Consider the following 21,199-nt stretch of genomic DNA (forward strand, 5'->3'; position numbering starts at 1 on the left):
CCAACGTAAAAATGGCAGCTGGCAAAGAGGAGCTTGTTCCCAAAAAAAAAAAAATCCAGCTGTTACATGGAACTGGTTCGGTTTTGTGACTTCAGACTTAAAGCAACAAAGACTGTTGCTACCAAAAGTGGAAGTAACGTTGAACATTTTCTTCAACACCTGAAACACTGTTGAGTGCGAAAAAAGTTTTTCGTTACAAGATGTTAAAACTAGTGGTAGTTTTCAAAACATTTGCATTTGTTTTACAAACATTTTTACACATTTATTTTGTTGTGTTCAAGCCAATATAATTGTTTTTGAAACATTTACTTTGCAATTTGATTTTTTTGTCAAAAGAAATTAAATAGAGGGCTTGAAATCGAAAAATGAATTTGGTTGAAAAAAATCATACTTTTTTGGCAATATTGCACAGCCATAAAAAGTATAATTGAAAACAGTTTTCTGCCTTAAAAGAAGGGATTTAACAGGAAAATTGACGACTGTTGCATAAAACTCAAGAAAAGGTTCATTTGATGTTCTTTTTTCAGTGACATACAGGACTGTCTTACCTGCCATGGACTTTAATGTCAGAAATGGCGTAGAAGTATCTGGACAGGTTGTTCTCATCCACCATGGTGGCCCCCGTGGCGGGGCGGAGCAGGCGGATTCTCAGGTCGGTGATGGTAAAAAAGTCCCTCAGCTTCTTGGTTGTATCCAGCTGTCCGTAAAGTGAGGCCATGTTGTGGAGGCGGGGTCCTGCGAAGAGTGCAAATCGGTCTTTGATCTCGAAGCGCACGGTTTTGTCATACTTCCAAACGTAGCCTCGCGAGTAGTCCTCAGTGCAGATGATGTCCAGCAGGGTGTGCTGCGTCAGATCCTGCACCGTCTTAGGCTCCATGGTGAAGGCGTCCAGGCAGTCGGTGGCGTAGAACTGGTAGGGCTGCCAGGTTCGCCCATAATCGAGCGACTTCTCCAGGACCATCTGCTCAGGCCGGCCCGACTCAAAGGTGAGGACGATGTCGTCGGTCAACTCGATTGTCTTGTGCCACGATAGGGTGATGTTGACCAAAAGGGGCTTTGGGTACTTCTTCCAGGAGGAGGACTGCCAGAAGGTCGTGGGGTTGCGGCCCTCGATGTCGAACATGAGTTCTGGAGGGTGTGCAAGCTCCTCGGTGCTGGCGTCACATTCGTTGTTGCACATGTAGGGGTTCTCCTGCAGGAGACAGAGAAGAAGACAGGAGTGACAGGTTACTAAATATGATATTTTGAGGACACACTAATATCATCAATCTGAAGTGGATCAGTGTCCCAGTGAACCTGTAATGTGCACACGCCCTGCAGAGAGCATCCACATATGAATTTTTGAAGCCACTTATTCTGCTCTGTACATTTATCTTTACCGACAGTTCAGTTGACTCTTGTCGTTACTGCGGCTTTGCTCCCGTTCGCATCATCGTCACATTAAGCCGCTACAGAAATCGTGTCATGTCAGTCTCCAGACTTAAACAAAGACATCCAACCTCCTCCACTTTTACAGATGGAGTCATAAAGTCATTCGGAGAAGAATTTGATGGATTGGAATTCCACCAAAAAAAACTTAGAGCTCTTCACTTGTTTTGTCGGCTAAGTCCTCCTCTCCACCTCTGTTCAGAGAAAGAGCTGGCTGCATTGTTCGAGTGTGAATGTCACTCAGCTCTTCCACAAGTTTCCTCACCGGCTTAAAACCATGAGGCAGCTTGCTCCAAAGAAGCTCTTTCTAGAAACATTTGTCTGATTTAGCACAAATCAGTACACGGCGATGTTCTGTCTCCTCAGGGGAGGAGGAAGAGGAGGAGGGCCTGTTCTGGCAGTCAGTGGAGGGAGGAGGAGGCGCTCCTCCAAGAGGGCCTTTCAAGTGCTACAAGCGCCAATTCATCAGGACAATATAATCCACTCCCTGATTAGGTGGTAGATGTCACCCTCCACGTGTGAGTTTGGCGGTGCGGTAAGGAAACACTGGGAGGGGGTAGACTCGTGTAAGACAGTCTAATGAGGGAGGGAGGTGGAGATCCAGCTCTGTGGAGCTAATAAGCCACTTTCTCCTCGTCTTCCAAGTCAAAGTGACAATGAAACAGGTTTCTGACAGGCCTTTTGACATTTGGACAGATCCATTAATATCCAGCGCGGGTCATCACCTGCAGGCGTCCCCTAACGCCGGACAGGCAGAGACTGGGGAGGAGTCGGTACAGGAGGCTTGGGGTGGAAAATTCCACCTTGATTTTTAGCGTTCGGGGTGTGGGGTTAGGTGTGCCATTAACACGGCAGCATCTGGTGCATCCTAAAATACGCAGACAGATGTGCAATAACTCACGGGTGACAGTAATGTGCGCTTTGATGCTGTAGGCGGTCACGAGAAGCCCACTTGGCATGCCGGTGGGCTAAATGTTTGGAATCTGCATTCAGGAAGGGGACGCTTCGTAAAACATGTGACGATGGAAGACAAAAACGTGGAAGAACTTCAACAAAAATTCAAATTTAGACCATACTATAACAGTGCAAACTTCTCTTCTCTAATTACCCTCTTTAGATTTCCTCCACTGGGGAAAACAGTCTTTCATCAATAAAGGAAATCAGCTAAAAATGCATCAGATTGATCTATTGTTTAGAGTGCACTCACAGATCTGCATTTTCCCTGGTAAAATACTCTTCTATTGAATTGATTTTAGCATTCTTTACTGAATTGATTTTACTGAGTGAAGAAAGGCAGCGCAACAGGCAATGCACACTGTCAAGGTCCATCATGACCGCACAAAGGGGGACAAGGGGGACCCTGTGGGTTCTGCAGATGCCAAGATGAAGTCATAAATTCTGCAGCCAACAGAACATCATTTTGAAGTCAAAACTAACAGAAGGGTGTGAGGACAAAACACATTTGTTCCAGTCGTGACATGAGAGTACGTGCACTCTCTGGGACATATCTGAAGAAGACGGCCGACGCCATCAGGACCTATTGGACCTATTGAATTTCAAGCCTTCGTCACAACTGTCCTTAGGAGTGGATATGGGCTGTCTGTTGGAGAAACTAGGCAAACCGTTCGGGACACATAGGTGGTCCACACAAGATATCAAGATTGTATGAAGAGAACGGACATGCTCTGGTCGTAGTGAACACTTACACAGGTTAGGTAAGGGAGAAATAGTTGAGACGCAAGTGGATCATGTGGGTTTTTCATTTTTTAACAACACTTTTGAACCCTGCACAAGAAAGGGGCCATTGCCGCTGTTCAAATGTGCGATCCTTGCATGTAGCCTGGCTGTTCAAAAGTTGGTAATGAGACAACTGGAGCCTAGTTTGAGTGGGCATCCTATGGGCACTTGGGTATCTGCAAACCCCTTTGCATGCGATCAGTCAAGCTACATTCTCACCACTCTTAGCAATGGATGCTCTAGTGCAGGAGTGGCCAACTCTGGTCCTCAGGAGCCTCAACCCTGCCTGTTTTCTAGTTCTCCCTGACCAGCTTCCTGCTGATTAGTTGACGTAAATGATTCCACATCCTGATTGACTGAACACACCTGATTTCAATTGTCAGCATCAATCAGTCCAGGGAGAGCTGGAAAACAGGCAGGATTTAGGCTCTTGAGGACCAGGGTTGGCCACCCCTGCTCTAGTGGCTACTTTCAATTAAAGTCTGTTTAAATGTGTGTTTGGGGCTTCTCCGTTCAAAACCCTCACATTTACGCGTAGCTATTGAAGGTTTTACAATCATTTTTGGGCTATTAGTACAACATTGCTTGTCCATTTTATGCCCGTTGCAAATCAAATCAGGACAAACTGACCAATCAGGGACTCTGATTTCATAGTGATGAATGGAAATCATCCGCGTATGTTGACAAAAGGCAACAACCATTTGAAAATTGATAATGGAGGAGAAATTAATAATTGCAGTTTGTGCCTGGTCAGAATAATATGCAGCCCAGTCTCAGTAAAATGCGTACATATGCCACGATTTGGGAAATACCGTGTATAATATACGGCAAAACCGGTTTTTGCGTGCATATAATACGCGCGGTACTAAACGTGTTAAAGTCTGTTTTCCACGTTTGACACGTCCCCTGGTGAAGGCGTGAGCATCACAGACAGCCCCACAAACGAACAATTTGCTTTTCTAACCCTAACCATAACCGAGCGGCAAACCTTGCCTCATTCTAACCTTAACCAGGAACGACGTCATTTAGAAAAGAGCCGGAGGATTTCTGACCACGTGATCAAAACGAAACCTAAAAAGCGTGTATATTGTACGCCGGCGCAACCTATTCTCAATCATTGCGTATCATATGCATGCAGAAAGCCTGTTTGGCATATATTATACACGGTATTTCAGAGTGCAAAGTCGTGGAATATGTACGCATTTTACTGCGACCGGGTTGTAATATGATACAAAATCTTATCATGTATTGGAATAGAGCTGTCAAAGAAAAAGTCAGACGAGCCTCTTACAAGTGTAGATGGCAGACATGTGCTAGTAAACAGTAGAAAAAGAAGAAGAAGCACCTCCCTATGTGTCCAGAGGTGTCACATCCCCGGTGTGAATATAGTATTAGAAGCCAGTGCGCACACTTCACTAGAGTGTGAAGTAAGGACACTTTATGAGTGCGTTACCCGTATGTTATAACTTATAAGTGTGTGTACCACACGCACAATCATGGTATGTACCACTTTCATGACATCCATTGAGGTGGACACGCAAGCCACATGGGAACTACAAGACACACCTGCACTCCGCTTAACATGCTCTCCATGAACCTCTACAGATCAACCCAAAAAACTCATTCCCGACAGTCAAATATGGACAGGCCCACTACCAGACGGCCCTCGGACCGGTCCCATTTCGTGGCCTGGGGGTCAGGGACCCCTTATTTAATGGGAACAGCCAGCACGACCCAAAACGCCAAGTTTGGGAAACCGTAAATACCAAAAAGTGGTGCAGATGGGGCCCAAATGAGGTGGGAGTGAGAATGCATTGGCCTGTCTGAACCTGCAGATTCTGCTAGATTGAGTCCATCTAAGACTTGCATTCTGTCCACCTTCAGACAAACTGAACATCCAATTCTTAATACTGAAAATCCTGCAAAGAAACCAGCAACAAAAAAAAAACAGCGTTGGGTTCAGTTTTCTGCAGACGTCTCAATAATTTTTTTTTCACCTGAAAAGTCAAGCTGTTTCCTCCTGTACTGGAGGTCAAACTGATGGTTCTTTTATGTCTCAGAAAGCAGCACTCATTGATCAGCCATTACTGCCGCAGAATGCACACGCAGAGGCTACCCCAGCAGCAACTGTCGCGCCCCCCCACACCCCCTGACACATTTCTGTAATCAGACAAAGACATATCCCCGATCGATCGCTGAAGCTGAGCTGCTGGAAATCTGCTGCATGCAGCACCTGGCAGCCACCAACCGCCGGTCCAGTGCTTCCTCTACCCCCCCTCCCCTCACGCGCCTCCCAGCCCCCGAACATGCAGGTTAAAACCTTTCATTAGCGTTCCCTCCGCTTTCGCTTAACGGCGAAACGCCGCCTTTATGAAGATCAATAACCTCAACTGTCTGCCGGAGAGGAGATAAAAAGCAGAGTGTATGGGCCATGTGAAAAATCGATGGCAGGTTTCCGTGTTTTACTGCGGGGGCCACCACGGAGGCCGCGGCGGACGAATTAGGAGCTTGGCACGCATTTAAAACAATGGACGGCACGACAAAGGCAGCATTTCTGTAATTACTAAAGATGTTGGTGCTAATCCCAGAGCGATGATAAAGGGCCGGACTGGGCGGGGGGATGGAAGGGGAGGTGGTGGTGTGTGTATGTGGGGGGGCGCCACAGATTACAAAGCCAGCACCGAGGTCGCTGAAGCAGATAGGTCATGCTAAATCAGTGCTAATAGAGAGACGCCGACCCACCCGAAGTAATCCGATTATTAGCAATGCGGTGTAGTGAGAAGAGTCAGACGGGGGTCGTGGGCGGATGTCAAGAAGTGGTCGTTATTGTCCAAAAATGCTCCGGTTCTTTGCAGAAAGCAGCCAGGGGAATAAATATAAGCTGGCCTGCAGTGCGGTGGATATTGAATTAGGCTAATCTGGTTGAGCTGCACTCGGCATACCTGCATTATCTGTTGGGTTGAGGTCACGTTAGAGCAAATTTCCTCACAGCCACACTACTAAAACCAAACTAAAAAGGCGTAAGAATGGACAGACAGACAGATGGGCAGACATAAAAAAAGAATAAATGCAGTTTTAAGAAGCTACAACCCAATGTCCTGGTTGTACCCGTCCCAAGACAGGTAAATACGATACGTAGGGTAGTGTCAGGAAGAGCCTTCAACGTGAAACTTATAAGACAAAATGATCAATGATTTATGGATTTTAGGGGCTCAGATAGATATGAAACCCCAAACTCTCAGCACACCCTGACTTGCCTCCTTTTCCCGCTAAATCCAGGTCTGTAATCTTTATAATTTTTTTGCATTGAATGATTTATTGCAGTGATTTGCCCTTCAGGGCCACCGTACCCCGCAGACGGAAAGCTAACCTCCGTCCCACCTGTATGGAATATACGTTTGTTTGTTTGAGCGACAATTGAAAGAATAAATCCTTTTAAATCTTTATTTAAAGGGAGATTACATCAGCCGCGTGTGCACTTCCAGTTATGACTACTGAATATGAGGACGCAGAGACAGAAAAGTAAAAAAAAAATGAGAGAAGAGCCAGTGACTTATTGAAGTTCTGACTGCGTCTCGTTTTGAAATAAGATATGACCATGGCGACTGACAGCCCCGGCCCAGCCGCACTATGAGTACTAATGGAGGAGAGACATAAATTTACCAAATGCGGACAGAGTCTCCTGATAGATAAGCTCACACCAATCAGAGCGCTCTGTTTGTGTGGCATATGTCCTGGAGGTGGAACCCAGAGAGAAAATTGAATCTGCATCTCATCCGTTCTTCCATCTACCCCTTCCTTCCTTCCTTCCTTCCATCTCCAGCGTTTTCTCATTTTCGATGCAGGGAAAATGGCTGAGCACTGAGCACCGCCACAATGAAAGACAACATTTTTGTAATTTATTTCTTTTACAATAAAAGTCTTTCAGTTATCCCTAATGTGCAAACTTTTTCAGCAAACCTTTAATCCCCAGATGAACTTTAAAACTGAGGTGACAATGCTTTTTACATAAAGACATCAACATCCAGAGAATAAAGCCTTTAATGAAGAAAAGGGCTGAAAGGGTCAATGTCACAGATTCATAACTTTTACATGCCTCAAATTATATATATATATATATATATATATATATATATATATATATATATATATATATATATATANNTATATATATATATATATATATAGACACAGTACATATATGTAGCATACATACATACATACATACATACATATATATATATATATATTATGTAATAACAATAGCTAACCATTTACTTAAAAGTAGTAGAATTTTTTGCCTTTTTGAATTGAATAAGTAAATATGGTGTGGATTTAAAAAAGTAAAAAAAAAATTAGAAGATTAGAGAAACATACTGAAACACAGCAACAATTCAAGCAAAGCTTTTGCTGAAATAGAAGAAGAGAGGGAGACTGGCTGATTTTTTTCTTTTTAACTTTAAATTTATCGTCCTTCACCAACAGTTTGGTTTTGTAAGTGATTTACTGAGCATAAGTTGTATAAATTTGATTTTTTTAAAAGGCTGAAAAACTGTTGAAAATGTTGTAGTTGTAAAGAATGCGTGGTCAAAAGAATCAAACTCACCAAAAAAAGTGGAAACTTTAGGCTTTTATTTTGTATTTTTTTTATGCAATTTGATATTGAGATTGTATTATGTTAGATTTTTTTTGTTTTCTTCCTGCCATTGAATAGTGATATCTATACCTAAGTATTGAAGTATGGATACCCTCACCAATTCTGGTATTGACTATTCTATTTAAATGTTGATTAATTGATTGATACATTGATTTATAAAGGAAGAAAATAAAAGTGCATGTATCATTTCTAGATATTTTGAGTATTATGTGTATCAAAACACTCCCCTGTACACAGTATATTGAATTGCTCTATCAGTCACATGACCAGAGGAGCTGGGAGTTGTGCACGTTACCCTAAGCAACAAAGCAGCGCAGTGGTTTTAGAAGGGAAAACATATATTACTTTTAATATTGTGCATTAAAGTTGTTACCTGGGCATTTTTTGATGGTTTTTGTTTTTAGGACAGCAAATAATATGCTTGAGACAAAAACATGTAGCAACACTACACAAATTTATATATGGTTTGGATATATTTGAAATTTTTGATAATGGGTAACTGATCCAGTAAGATGGTCATGAATAACTGCTGTAACACTTTAGATGAGGTGCTGCAAAACATTCAATTTAATGTTGACGAAGATAATTAATACAATTGTTAAGCTTGTAAGCAGTTTATTAATATGTTATACAATTATCTAACTTTGATGTTAATGAATCTTGGTAAGTATGTTAATAAACCTCATTAGGCTTACTGTGCTCAAAAAAATGTCTCACTAACACATTAATGATGTTTGTTAATGTGTTACTAAGGAATCTTATTATAAAGTGCTACCGTAAATACAAACTCCCAGTTACTTTTTAGAGTATCAAGAAAATTTGTATGAATAAAATAAATATTTCAAAAATGACACAAAAGCAGGTTTGAACAACACTCTTCACACTAAAACCATTCCATGGGTTTCAGTTAATATTTTGCTGAAACCCTTTGTCATCTCTGCACTTAATGGTGCGTTTGCCAATCACACTGGTTGTTTAAGGTGACAGAGGACCTAGTACAGTTTTCATTCAAAATTTGATGTAAAAGTTTCAAAAAGGTATTTAACTTGGGCTTAAAACAAACATACCAAGAGGTATGACAACTAATTGTGAAACTCTTTGGAATAAACCCTTGAGTCATTGTATTTAGTGGAACTTTGCCTCATTATTATTTGACCTTATCTTTTCTTTGTTTTTGGTTTCATATATCTTTATTTATTGAGGTATATTGCAGTTATAATGAATAAATGCCTCACTTGGAATTGTCTAAATTTTTTAGGGTATTGAGGAATTATTGAGTAATATAATGAAAAATATATTTTTATGCTTCATCTATCCAGTCTTTACTCTTAAGAAAGTCCAGATAATAGATGTTATTTATTTATTTTTTTTTGCCAAAAACCCTCCAAAAGCTTTTTTTTTTTTTATAACCAGACAAATTAGTCATAATCATCCACATCTTTTTTCAAATCTAAGCTAGATTTGACCCTATGAGGCAGCAGTTTTTGAAATATCAGAGGTATGTTCGTCCTTCTGCCATTGTTCAGTGTCACTCGTGCGTCTTCTTCACCTGCAAACGGCGGCTCCTGCTAAAAAAGACGCCCCATTCATCGGCACGTGTCAGCCGTCCTTCACAAGTCCAGGCATCATAAATCATCATTTCATCGCTCATCTGAGCAGAACTCAGCGTTCTGTCAGCCCTGTGTTGGAACTCAACACTGTCTTGTTGCATCAAATGGATAGAATTATTCTTTTCTGCACAGAAAATGCATTGTTTCTTTTGTCTTTTTTTGTGTCTCGCGTGTGTGTGTATCAGAGCAGAGAGGTTACAGCTCTCCTTGCAGAATTAATGAGACTTTGTCCTCCCCCTCACAGGGTTTTTCTTCCCAATCCAGGAGCTTGATTGAGGTGTTGCTCCACTGCCTTCCAAACCTTTTCTCTCCGTCTACAGTCATGCCAGTCCTTCCTGGACCCTCATTCCATGTTGATTGTTGGTGCAGACAGTAAGAGTAGTTTAACTTGGAACGAATTCTGCCCTCAAGAAGGACCGATTACAATAATCATAGCCGCCATGGCCAAATCAGACAAGGGTTACCATCGGAATTTCAAATGTTCAGGGTCTCCAGGCCTCTTTATTTTCCTGAAAAGAAAAGACCTAAAACTGGACCTATAATTGAAATTCCACCCTGTCACACAGGTTACTGTATTGTTTAACCTTGTACTATCTTATGGGGTCCAAATGACCCCACTCCCAACGTCAATATACCTAGGATAGCACAAGGGTTACATTGACTTGGATTTTAATACAGTGCTTTGCAAAACAAAAGTGAAGCAAATATCTGAGGTTGTTCAATTCAACCAGCAGCCTTTGTAGTGTACTTCTGGAATGAAGCTTCTTTCAGAATAAAGTACTTAGAACCAGGTGCAGTTCACCAAACAGCAGCTAGGGGACTTGTTGTACGAGCATGTCAGTATCCATGCACTTTAATAGCAAATACCCTCCTTTTACCACAAGACAGATGAATGAATACAGACACGGTACAGGCTGCAAACTGGACGCGTTAAGGTTAGGGTACCGGTACTGGGTTGCGGTACCGGTTCTAGACGCGTCCCGAGGACCAGTGCGCATCTAGTACTGCATCCCGAGGGTTGTGGACCCTTGACTTTATAAACAGCCCGCATGTCAAAAGACGACAAGGGAAAGCCAAAATGTCGAAAAGTCACACGGAGGGGGCCTTAACCAAATGCCTTAATGTGACGATTTTGGGATGAGAATGTTTCGACCAAAGAGCTCAAAGACAGGCTTTGTAAAAAGCAGTGGGTCTCATGGCCACACCCTTTGTTAATCATTCATCAGTTGATGGTTTCATGTGCCAAACATCTGGGAAAAAGAATATTTCTATCTATATGGTGTTGATCTTCCTCCTGTTAGGACTCTGGCTAATATTTGAGCTAACCTTCTACAATAAATGGAACCAGGTTAATAAAAAAATGAATGTGCTAATATAACCCAAAATGTGATGTTCATGCATGTGGAAGCCAGGTGTTAAGAGGTAAAATACCAGTAACAGAGTCCTCATTATTTAAACCAAATATAATGACTGGAAAAAGATGCTGCTGGACAAAATTAGCGTGTCTAAAATAAAAAAAATAAAAAAAAAAGGTTGTAGGAAAAGATACAGAGTTCTGATGTTGAGAAAAATACACAAGAAAACCCAAACAGCTTAAAGGATCCAACCACAAAATTTTACAGCAACACAGGAGAAAAGAAAAGAGATCTAAAGCAGTGAGCCGCACCATTAAACCCCCTTAAGCAGCACAGTGTGAGTCGTCCAGTCAACTCGGGAGGAGGGTGGGGGTTATGAGGTGTAGACGTCCTCGTGTTGCACTCATCTCCATCGCTGGCGTCCATTAGGAGGATTCATGAGCCTTAAAACAATAGCAGCGAAAGGCTACCGCGCACAGCCGCTGCACATCCAGCGGATATAAAAACTATTTTATATTCCATTATCTTTTAAATGCCTATGCAGGAGCCACTGGGAACCGCTTCAATACGGTTTGGTGGACGGCGCAATGTCACCAGCTTAGGCCGTGATTTATCTCTCGGGCTTAGGTTAAGTGCAGCGATCAAGACCTGAAAGAGGCCTTTTAGTACAGATGGTTAACTTGACAGGTTTGTTACTTTTTAATTTAAAAGAAAGATATTGTTTCACAATAAAAGGAACATTTTCCATTTTGTATATTGAATTTAATGTAAATATTATAGGGTACTTTTAGTTCTTCTAACTGAGTCCATATCAGTGTAATGTGCTAAATATAAACAGTATCTAAAAGAGCAATATTTAAGTTTAACAAAGTACTGTCAAAATGTGTTGAGTTACTACAGAGTTATCTGCTTGTAATTGTTTGAAAAACATTGCATCACTGTCGATACTGGAGAAAAAAAATAGTAAGGAATCACACTAACACAATAAACCTGACTACTAACAATTGAGTGCATAAGAGAACTGGAGTGAGAGACTCCTCCCCCCTCGTGTTTCTAACAGGAAGTACCCGTTGGTTCCAAGAAGCCAAAGTCATCATATTTGTCAGAATAACTGTTCTTGCTCTGATCCTTTAATCCTAACTTCTTAATTTGATATTTTCTCTGTTGTGCAAGTTTTTCAAGTTATAAGATTTCTCAATAAAAGTCGGTGGCCTCACGTCAAACCTTTGAAATGTTTGATTAAAATCTGAGCCCACTTTCAAATGAAATGGATGTGGACTTCCAACAAGCTCACTCCTGATTGGCGAGAGTGGTTGCCATTGAAATTTTGACTCAGACTGACTCGGACCAATCACTTGATTTCTGACGACGTCTGGTTCTAACATGACAATGTCCAGATTACAAGAAAAGATGACAGACTTTTCTATGGGTGGCATCTCACTCAGTTTAGTTCTCATGGACAGTCAATGTTTCCATGTAGCAATGAGACTAAAAACTCTTAACGGTAGCTCCTCCCACAGGCATCAGGACCGTCAAGGTTATGAACACACTTTTGGACAAGCATCAAGCTGCAAATGTTTTCAAAAGAGAGGCAGCAGACGCAAATTTTGACACACAAAACATGTTCAGTGGAAGCAGAGCACAACTGTAATTGTTGCAATAAAGATATTTCTAAAACTTGTGCATTAAATATTTTCATTGCAAGGTTAAAAAATGTCAGATTATTTCTAGAAGTTAATGCTGAAATACTTTTATTACTTTGGGGAGCTCCAAATTATAAGGTACATTGTCAATGAATGGTCTATTTTCAAACTTATGCCACACATATGGCACATAAATTGAAAGGCCGTTAAGCAAGAAGCATGAGTCAGAGATCAATCCATCAGCCAGACTTTAATAACTGTTCAGTCATTCTAGAACTTGTTTGTAGTATGCTACATGTTTGCTATGTTAGCATATTCACAATAGCTGTAACCTTGTTTGCAACACGATAAAAACAACCAGAAACCGCTAAAAAATATTAATGTGACAACGCTAGCTCCCTACTTTGCTAGCAACACATTAAAACACAATCTGACACTGCTACACGTTAGCCCTGTTAGCATATTCACAATAGCTGTAACCTTGTTTGCAGCATGAAAAAACAAAATACGACACCGCTACTCGTTAGCCATGTTAGTGTATTCACAACATCCAACTTTGTTTGCGACACAAAAAAATAGACTGAAACTGCTAAAAAAAACACGAATGTGACTACGCTAACTCCCTAGCTTGCTAGCAACACGTAAAAACACAATACGACACTGGAACACATTAGCTATGCTAGTGTATTCACAATAACATCCAACCTTGTTTGCTACACTAAAAAACAGACTGAGAAAGACATTATTCTGACTAGGCTAACTCCAAACATGGCTAGGAACATGTAAAACCATAGCTACACATTAGCTGTATTAGCATATTCTCAATACCATGTGTTGCTAACAACATATAAAAACATAGTCCAACACTATTACACTTTAGTCATGTTGGTATGCTCACTATAACATCCAACCTTGTTTGCAGCTCGTAAAAGAACAGACTAACATTTTGACAGAGTGTCGTGTATCTCTCAAAATCACTTCATCATCAGTAAACAACCAGAATTTATCCACACTTTGTGGTGAACTATCAATTTTTGAAAAAAAAAATAAGGCTTTTAATTGCTTCTCATTGTGCGTAAAATATGGTATTTAGATTACTTTCTTTATGATTTACAGTCAGATATGAAAATCAAACAGATAAAACAAATAAGCTTCAACACTCTTCAGTGTCATGAAATACAAAGCAAGTGTCATGTTATAATGGGTTTGTGTTCAGGCTGTCAGTCATGCAGGGAGAAGCTAACTGCACGGCTTTCCTGCAAACAATGGCGCCGTTACGTTCTTTGTGCTCGCGTTTACCAGCTATATTTTAGAGGCTGCCAGCGACTGAAGCAGGAATGGATCACCTTTATTTTCACACTCTTGGCAAGTGTCATTCATCTTTTATTAGGATGACATTTCAGCAGTGAGCTAATACACTGGGGCTCAATCGATCTGCCGGCTGCCGCCGAGCTACATCTCTCAATCAAGCTATCCTGTCTTGTGAAGTGTTTTTTTCTTAAACAAAATGAAGACATAAAAAGTCAGATGAGCCAACAATTGTCCCTTTATCTTCAAACAAACTCATGGTTCATGGCCGATCTTTGGTCTGTCAAACCGTCAACCTAGAAACTCCACTAAGACACAAGGATTGCCGTCACCTTGCCCAAGCTGCAGAGGTGACTTCAACCTTTGGTCGCTTTCTCCTGATGGATTGAAACCACAAATAACATCAGTCTACCTTAATAAAAAAAAAAAAAAGAAAGCTGGTAAAACATGAAGAAATATTTGAGCTTGTTACTGCACAGACAAGCTGCTTTTTCCAGATATTTATTCAGAATTGAGGGATTTTGAACGATTGCATCAACTGATTTCATTTAGAGGAGTCAGAAAAACTGAAGATCACGAGTAACGGCAATGTCTGAGGCTTTTATATCAACAGTTTCTATCTGATATTTAAGCTTAACAACACACTGTAAAAATGTGTTGAGTTGCTACTGAGCCACCTGCGTGTCATTGATTAACTTAATAGTTTCAGAAAGCTTGTGGAAACTCTGCTACTTTACTCTGTTCAAGCAGCTTTACTTCCATCTGTACGGCGCCTTGTGTACGCACAAACAGCTTTTGTAGTGTCTTTTTACCAATCGTATTTTCATTCATTAGTTTGGTACTGAACGTCTTTGGTTTTCATAATATTTTGTGACATTATTTTAGACGGAAGATAAAATATAATTTACTATAAATCCTAAACCTGTGTTCCCCACAGTTTAAACTTCTCATTTTCCTATATGAAACTTTTTATCTTATCTAACTTTTATTTATTTGAAGGTTTCTCTTAGTTAATTAACATATTGTATTCTCAAAATAAAATACATCAAGATACTTGAAGAAAAAGTATTTATAGATAAAATGAGACAGCTGAAAATCACAGGATTTTTGGATGTAACAGAAATTTCATCATCACTCACTTTATCCATTTGCTGTCAGAACCCAGAACCCATCAAATCTGGCTTTCATGTAAAATCCAGGTGAAATTTTGAAAAATTTCTTGTAATCAAAGTCTACACCTTTAAATTTCTCATCAGAGTACAAACTGTGTTTAATGTAAAGACAAACATGTCCTTCTTGTTCTTATTTTTAAATATGTTTTGCATAAATCAGAGTTTAATTTTTAGAAATATATATTTACCTGAAATATTTACCTTAAATTTGTGATCTTAGTTTTTATGTTGATTTGTTGGAGGGATTTGCACTTCATGGCCACCGTAGTTGTATATGTGAAGTAACATTTCAATATATTTTTAAGTAAAATCTTAAAGCGAGACAAAAGAAGTCCACATTTGAGGCCAAAACTGATACATAGGTTTAAACTGAGTAAATATAATTAATTGATGTTCCAGTCATACTTTCAGGATGACAGCAGAAATCAGATTTCAGAGGCAACTTTGGAAATCCTGACTGCTTTTTGAAGCACTGATGGACTTCAAGTGTGTAACAGACATGTGAAAACAAGCAGTAATTAAAAGAACCGTTATCCGATCAAATGACTTCTCATCTGGCGTTCTGCTGGAGAATAATGAGCCCAGCATGGTGTCGTTCGCTGGACATTTTTTGCTCCCTAAATTGCCTTTAGGTTTCAGTCCAAGACGAGACTTTTCAATCAATCTCCTGTCATCAAACTTCATCCCTCATTAGTGGCTCTGCAGACCGCCAAGAGAACGGCGGAGGTTCTATTCTCGTTAATGAGCGCCTGCGACTCGGTCAGCAGCGGTTTAAATTTAGAAATTAATAATCATCTAAAAAAATGGTTGAGATGTCAAAAATTGATTCATTTTTAGTATTTCAAAAAGAAGTTTAACTTTTGTTTTTATCTTCTTGTCTGCAAAAACTCTTATTGTATTAATTGTATTAAAGTCAAAGGACAATTAGATGCAATAGTGGCGTCCTGTTGTGGATATTTAATGGTGCACAATGGTAGTTTGGATGCTGCTCCAGGCTTTCCTGTTAGGACTGAAGGTCTATTTAGTCATTCTACAGGGAGCCTTTCTTCTTTTTCTCTTTCTTCTTCTTTTTTTCTCCTCTCTCTGTCTGCTTCCCTCCCCATTTTTTCTTCTTTTTTCTTAACACCGACTCTGAGAAGATGATTGGCAGATGACTCCTGGGAAAAGAGCTCAGGCCTTTTCCTTCTTCACAGCTCACAAGATCACGACACTCAAGCACACTGACAGGCCAAGTGGATGCATACACACACACACACACACACACTTTAAACAAAAAAGAAAAAAAAAAACATCACACCAGTTCTTTTTAAAGGCAGGTCACTGTGGATATTGGAGAAAACATAGTAAAGAATCGCAATAATACACAAAAGAACTGATTTTGAAGACGAATGTGTACTAAACTATGGATAGTTTTGATTGGTTGAGTATTTGTCATTACCTTGTCAGCATTTTTATTGGCTCTTTTGGGTTGAAAACAGAAACCAAAGTGTTTCTGTTTTCATTTGACAGTATCAAATACAAAGCTGCAGCAAAAAGAGTCTCTAAACTTTTCAGTTTAACTCAAAACACCTTTCTAAGGTCATCAATTCAAACTCTCCAACAACAAACGTGTTATCCTTCTCAAGTAGCAAAAATAATGACTCTGCATAGACAATTTAAATAACTTATTGTGATTAAGTTGTTTTGGCTAAATCTTTTGACTAACAATGTGTATTGTGTCTGAAGTTAAAGCCTTGAAAGGGTTTATTTGGCCACCAGATGTCCTCGTTCTTGATTGTTGTTGGATTGAAGCCTCAAAGCTTCAAATATTTTTCAAACATAAAGAGGACAACTGGAGTTTCTAAAGAGTTTAGCTACATGTGTTTTTTTTAATGCTGACATTTTACTCGAGGGCCGCCCTCCTTTTGGTTTTCCAGAAATCTTGTCTCATCTGTAATCTGTTGATTACCTGGATCAGGCGTGTCTAGCCAATAAGGAGCTACAATGGCAGGCAGGTTGGAAAACATGTAAGTCACCTGGCTTCGAGACCTGGATTAGGGCACTCCTTGTCTATGCATCTAACCTATTCCTTGAGGGAGTGGTGAGCTGCAGACACAGTCACACTTGGGTACCATTTGGTGGTTTAACCCCCGAATCCAACCCGTCCCAATGCAGAGAGGGATTATAGTCAGAGTCTTTGGTACAACACAACCGTGACTTTGGATTCATGACCGACCAGTACCAGAGAAGACACTACCTCAAGGCTCCTGAGTTGGTTGATGATGTTACAGCCTAAGTTGCTTCTTTTAGACTGGAATCTGATTTGAAAATCAAATTCAGGGAAATGTCGTTTCAACACTCTTCAGTTCCATAAAATCCAAGGCAACTGGCAAGAAGAAACTTGTCTTTGCCATCATTCCTCAAAATAGTCAAAATAGTTGGCTCAAAAAAAAAAAAAAAAAACTAGATTAAGGACTAGTAGCACACAGTCAGCAACACAAGTCGGAAAACACAAGTGGATCCACTTTATTCAACAACAATGGCGTCAAGCATCTGCTGCCACTGTAATCACGGCTCTCAGAAGGGAGTCAAGGGGGCTCTGCTAGTTGAGCTCCTGATGAGGTGCCATTAGAAAAGATGAGAGACAAACTGAAGGGAGGAGGGGAAAGAAAAAAAAATCATACAGAAAAGGAAATCAAAAACTTTAACGGGGCCAGAGGGAATTGCTACACTAATCAACTGCACTCAGCTAAAATGATAGATGAATTAAGCTCTCTACAAGTGATTAATTGAAGCAAGGGATTCAAACTAATGACACCACACAGAGTAATGTGCATGCACGCATCTCTGTTCTGCAGGCTAGCATCCAAATACTTGATCAAAATACTGCAGAATTAAAGCATATCTATTATCTTTTTTATTTAGCTGTTGATTTAAATTAGCAACAAACAGTTTGTAAAAAAGGAGCAGGAAACCCATGACATGTGCTCATTGTACCGGTAATTTCCACGGGGTTTGAGAAGGATAAATTAAGTCTAAATTGGAGCCTTTACAATGTTAGCAAGTTTGTGTTTATGTGTTCAAACTCCAAACTTTGGAGTTGGGATATAAGAAAATAAGAAGTTTCTTGAGTCTACTCCCAATGCTAACCAACAAACAGAACTACTGTTGTCAAATTTCAGCTTCGACGCCATATAACTGTATCACATTTAATTGACACATTTCTGAGATCCCTTTAAAGTAATCTTAATGGTATGTTTTCTAAAACAACTGTAGCATTAAGCTAACTTTTGACCCTTTAAGCGACTATTATATCCTCCTTATCCATGAAAAACCATTGGTATTGTGTTTGGTATGCATTTCTGAGACTCCTTTCTCATTAGCACGACCAAAACGTTCCTTAAAAACCCACTGTCTATAACTTGGTCCATGTTTTTTTGCCCTGTAATTCATGATCTTACCACTAGAAGCAGTAGAAGGGCCTTTCATGCTCATTCCAAAATGGCTGCCTCCATGAACTCTAAAACACACTTTTGGAGGGAAAAAGTTGAGCTAATTTTCAAAACTTTATGATTAAAGAAAAATCTCAATTGTTATCGAGTAATAAAAATGACCCCTTGCTGTATTGAAAAAGTGCAAAATTTGTTGATAGTTAATTATTTATTATACAGTAAAGTCATGTTAAAATGTGTGGATCAAATTTGAGACAGTAAGTCAGTAAAGTGCTTTATTCCCCTAAAAACCTGTGTCAATATTTTGAATATTTTTGAGAGCAAAAACTCACAAATTCACCCAACGTATCATAATTGACACAACCTATTCTATAAAAAAAAAAGATATTGTAAATATTTTTGATTGTATTTCATCCATCCTAATTTAAAAAAAGTATTTGTCAATTATTTGATATAGTGGGCTGCACAGGGTAAATAGAATATTTAGTTGCCATAATATAAAAAAAATAATATTACAAAAATATAAAAACTGTTTTTTACTTTAGTGAGCTTTAAACTCTTATTAAAATAAATAAGAAAAGCTTCCAGTTTGCTCATATTACTTCAAAATCTTTATGGGTAAGAGGAAAAAAAGAACTTTTAACTTATTTACCAAACATTGCACTCTAGTATTCAGCTTAAAAACACTTGATGAATTACTACAGCTTAAGTCTTCAATTTTTTAAATAAATATTTATTCATTTGGTCTTTTTTAGGTCCTTTTAGAGCTTTTAGTTAGCTAATTTTGTATGTTTCTTTATCATTTGATTCATTATTGATTAAAAAAACTAATACTGTAATCAGTTTTGTTGGGTTAACAAAAATGTAAACACTTTCAGCATTAAATAAATACACTCACGGTTGCTGTTTAATGCTTTCTACCAAACAAATGCATACATTTAGACTTAGACCAAAAGCACCAAGTTAAATTAATTTAGTGAGGTGTTACATATGATTTAGTGATGAGTAAGTTACCTTGAAAAATAACAAAGTGTTTCAACTTTTCCATTACCTTTAGTTCTTTTGTCACTAAACTCATTTTTTTTAAATATATAAATGATTTACAAGCTGACCAGTAAGTAATGCTTAGCCAGCAGGTAGCATTTTTTCTTTCAAAAATATATTTTGCCTACTAAGAATTTCAATGAAGCAGCCAATGAAAAACCAACGTCCTTTTTCTTTTTTCCTCCTCATGACCTCAGCAAACTTCTTCCACTTTATTATCAAGTGTCATCCAAAAGTTGAATCTGTCGTCATCATTTGAGAAACACCACACGCAGGTAGCTTTGCTCTGTTTTCTGATAGCAGCTGCGACTGTTTGGTTGCGAGCGGCTGTTGCCTATCACGGCTGTCACCGAGCGAGAGGCAGGCTACACTTTGAATAGGTCACCACTCCATCATAGGAGAATTTATAGCACAAACACAAACTGCTAAAATGTCTTCTGACAGTGCAGAATGTGATGTAGGTCACAGAGGAATTGTTCCACCTGCATGTAACTTTTCTTGCTGTCTGGCAGCTGCAGAAGTTTTTTTTAATGGTGGAGTTAGATCAAATGAGTACGGCAGAGTATTAGGGCCAGCATGACAGAAGGAAAGTAAACAGACATGTGGAAATACAGTCAGAAAGTTATGAGAATAAAGTTACATAACTATAAGAAAAAATCTTCCAATTAAGAGAAAAAAAAGTTGAACAACTATTTTAAAAAAATTGAAATTTTATGAAAAAGGGATTGTAAAATTATGAGAAACAAGGCAAAATTTGTCAAGAATGGTCATACAATTCAGAGAAAGAATTGTACAATTCAAAGAAAAAAAGTAACATTTTATTAGAATAAAGTAATACAATTATAAGAAATAAGTTGTACAATTAAAAGAAATATTTTGCAATTTTAAGACATTAAAATTGTGCAATTATGAGAAAAAAAGTATGAAATTACAAAAAAATAGAAAAGTTACCTGAATAAAGTTGTACAATTATGCGAAAAAAGGCTAAATTTATTGAGAATAGTCATACAATTCAGGGAAAAAAATTGTACAGTTCTAAGAAAAAGGGTAAAATTTTATATGAATAAAATCATAAAATTATAAGAAATAAGTTGTAGAATTAAAATAAAGAAGTTGGAATTTTATAACAATAAAATTGTCCAATTGAGGAAAAAAGTAGTAAATTATGAAAAAAGATAGAAAAGTTACAAGAATAAAGTTGTAAAGTTAAAAAAAAAGTACAAATATGAAAAAAAAGTTGGCATTGATATAAAAAATTAGGTTTAAAATATTAGAAGAAAGTTTACATTTTACATGAATGAAATTGTAAAATTATGGGGAAGAAAAAGTCATAAACGTTTTTTAAAAAAATAACACTTTACGGGAATAAAGTTGTAAATTTATGCTTGAAAATGTAAATTTACAAGAAAAAAGTTACGCTTTTTGATCTACTTCACCCTTACTAACCCTTGTGTGTTGTATACCTGTTCGCTATGAACAGCACACCCGTAGAAAAAAAAAAGGTACATCAACAACTTCACTCTATGAAGTCACAGAGCGGTCTATGATCTTGATATTTTGTCACTTGATTCTCCCTTACGGTTTATCTATTTTTAACTTGTAGTCGTGACTACATCTTTGCTGACATAGAATCTAAATGGTTCGAGTTCAGACCAGGCTAGCAAACGTTAGCAAATTTGGCTCTGTGTTTACTCACACAGGGACAAAACAAGATCACAGGTTGCTGCCATGTTGAATTTTGACCTCTACTATAAAGAAAAAATAATCTCTGGGTCTGTTGTTTTTTCTTTTGGAAACAGCTAACTAAAACACTT

The 21,199-nt window shown here is 38.7% G+C and overlaps 1 protein-coding gene across 4 annotated transcripts in view; it reads right to left on the reverse strand.

Moving 5' to 3' along the window:
• ntng1a (netrin g1a) overlaps positions 1-21,199 on the reverse strand; it is a 156,233-nt gene that overhangs the window by 80,161 nt on the left and 54,873 nt on the right. For all 4 annotated transcript variants that reach the window (XM_036217410.1, XM_024280667.2, XM_036217412.1 and 1 more), the window contains exon 3: positions 549-1,192. In XM_036217410.1, coding sequence (XP_036073303.1) covers positions 549-1,192 — 644 coding nt within the window. The remainder of the gene's footprint in view (positions 1-548; positions 1,193-21,199) is intronic.

This window comes from Oryzias melastigma, linkage group LG20 (genome assembly GCF_002922805.2).
Source record: "Oryzias melastigma strain HK-1 linkage group LG20, ASM292280v2, whole genome shotgun sequence".
Taxonomy (NCBI): Eukaryota; Metazoa; Chordata; class Actinopteri; order Beloniformes; family Adrianichthyidae; genus Oryzias; species Oryzias melastigma.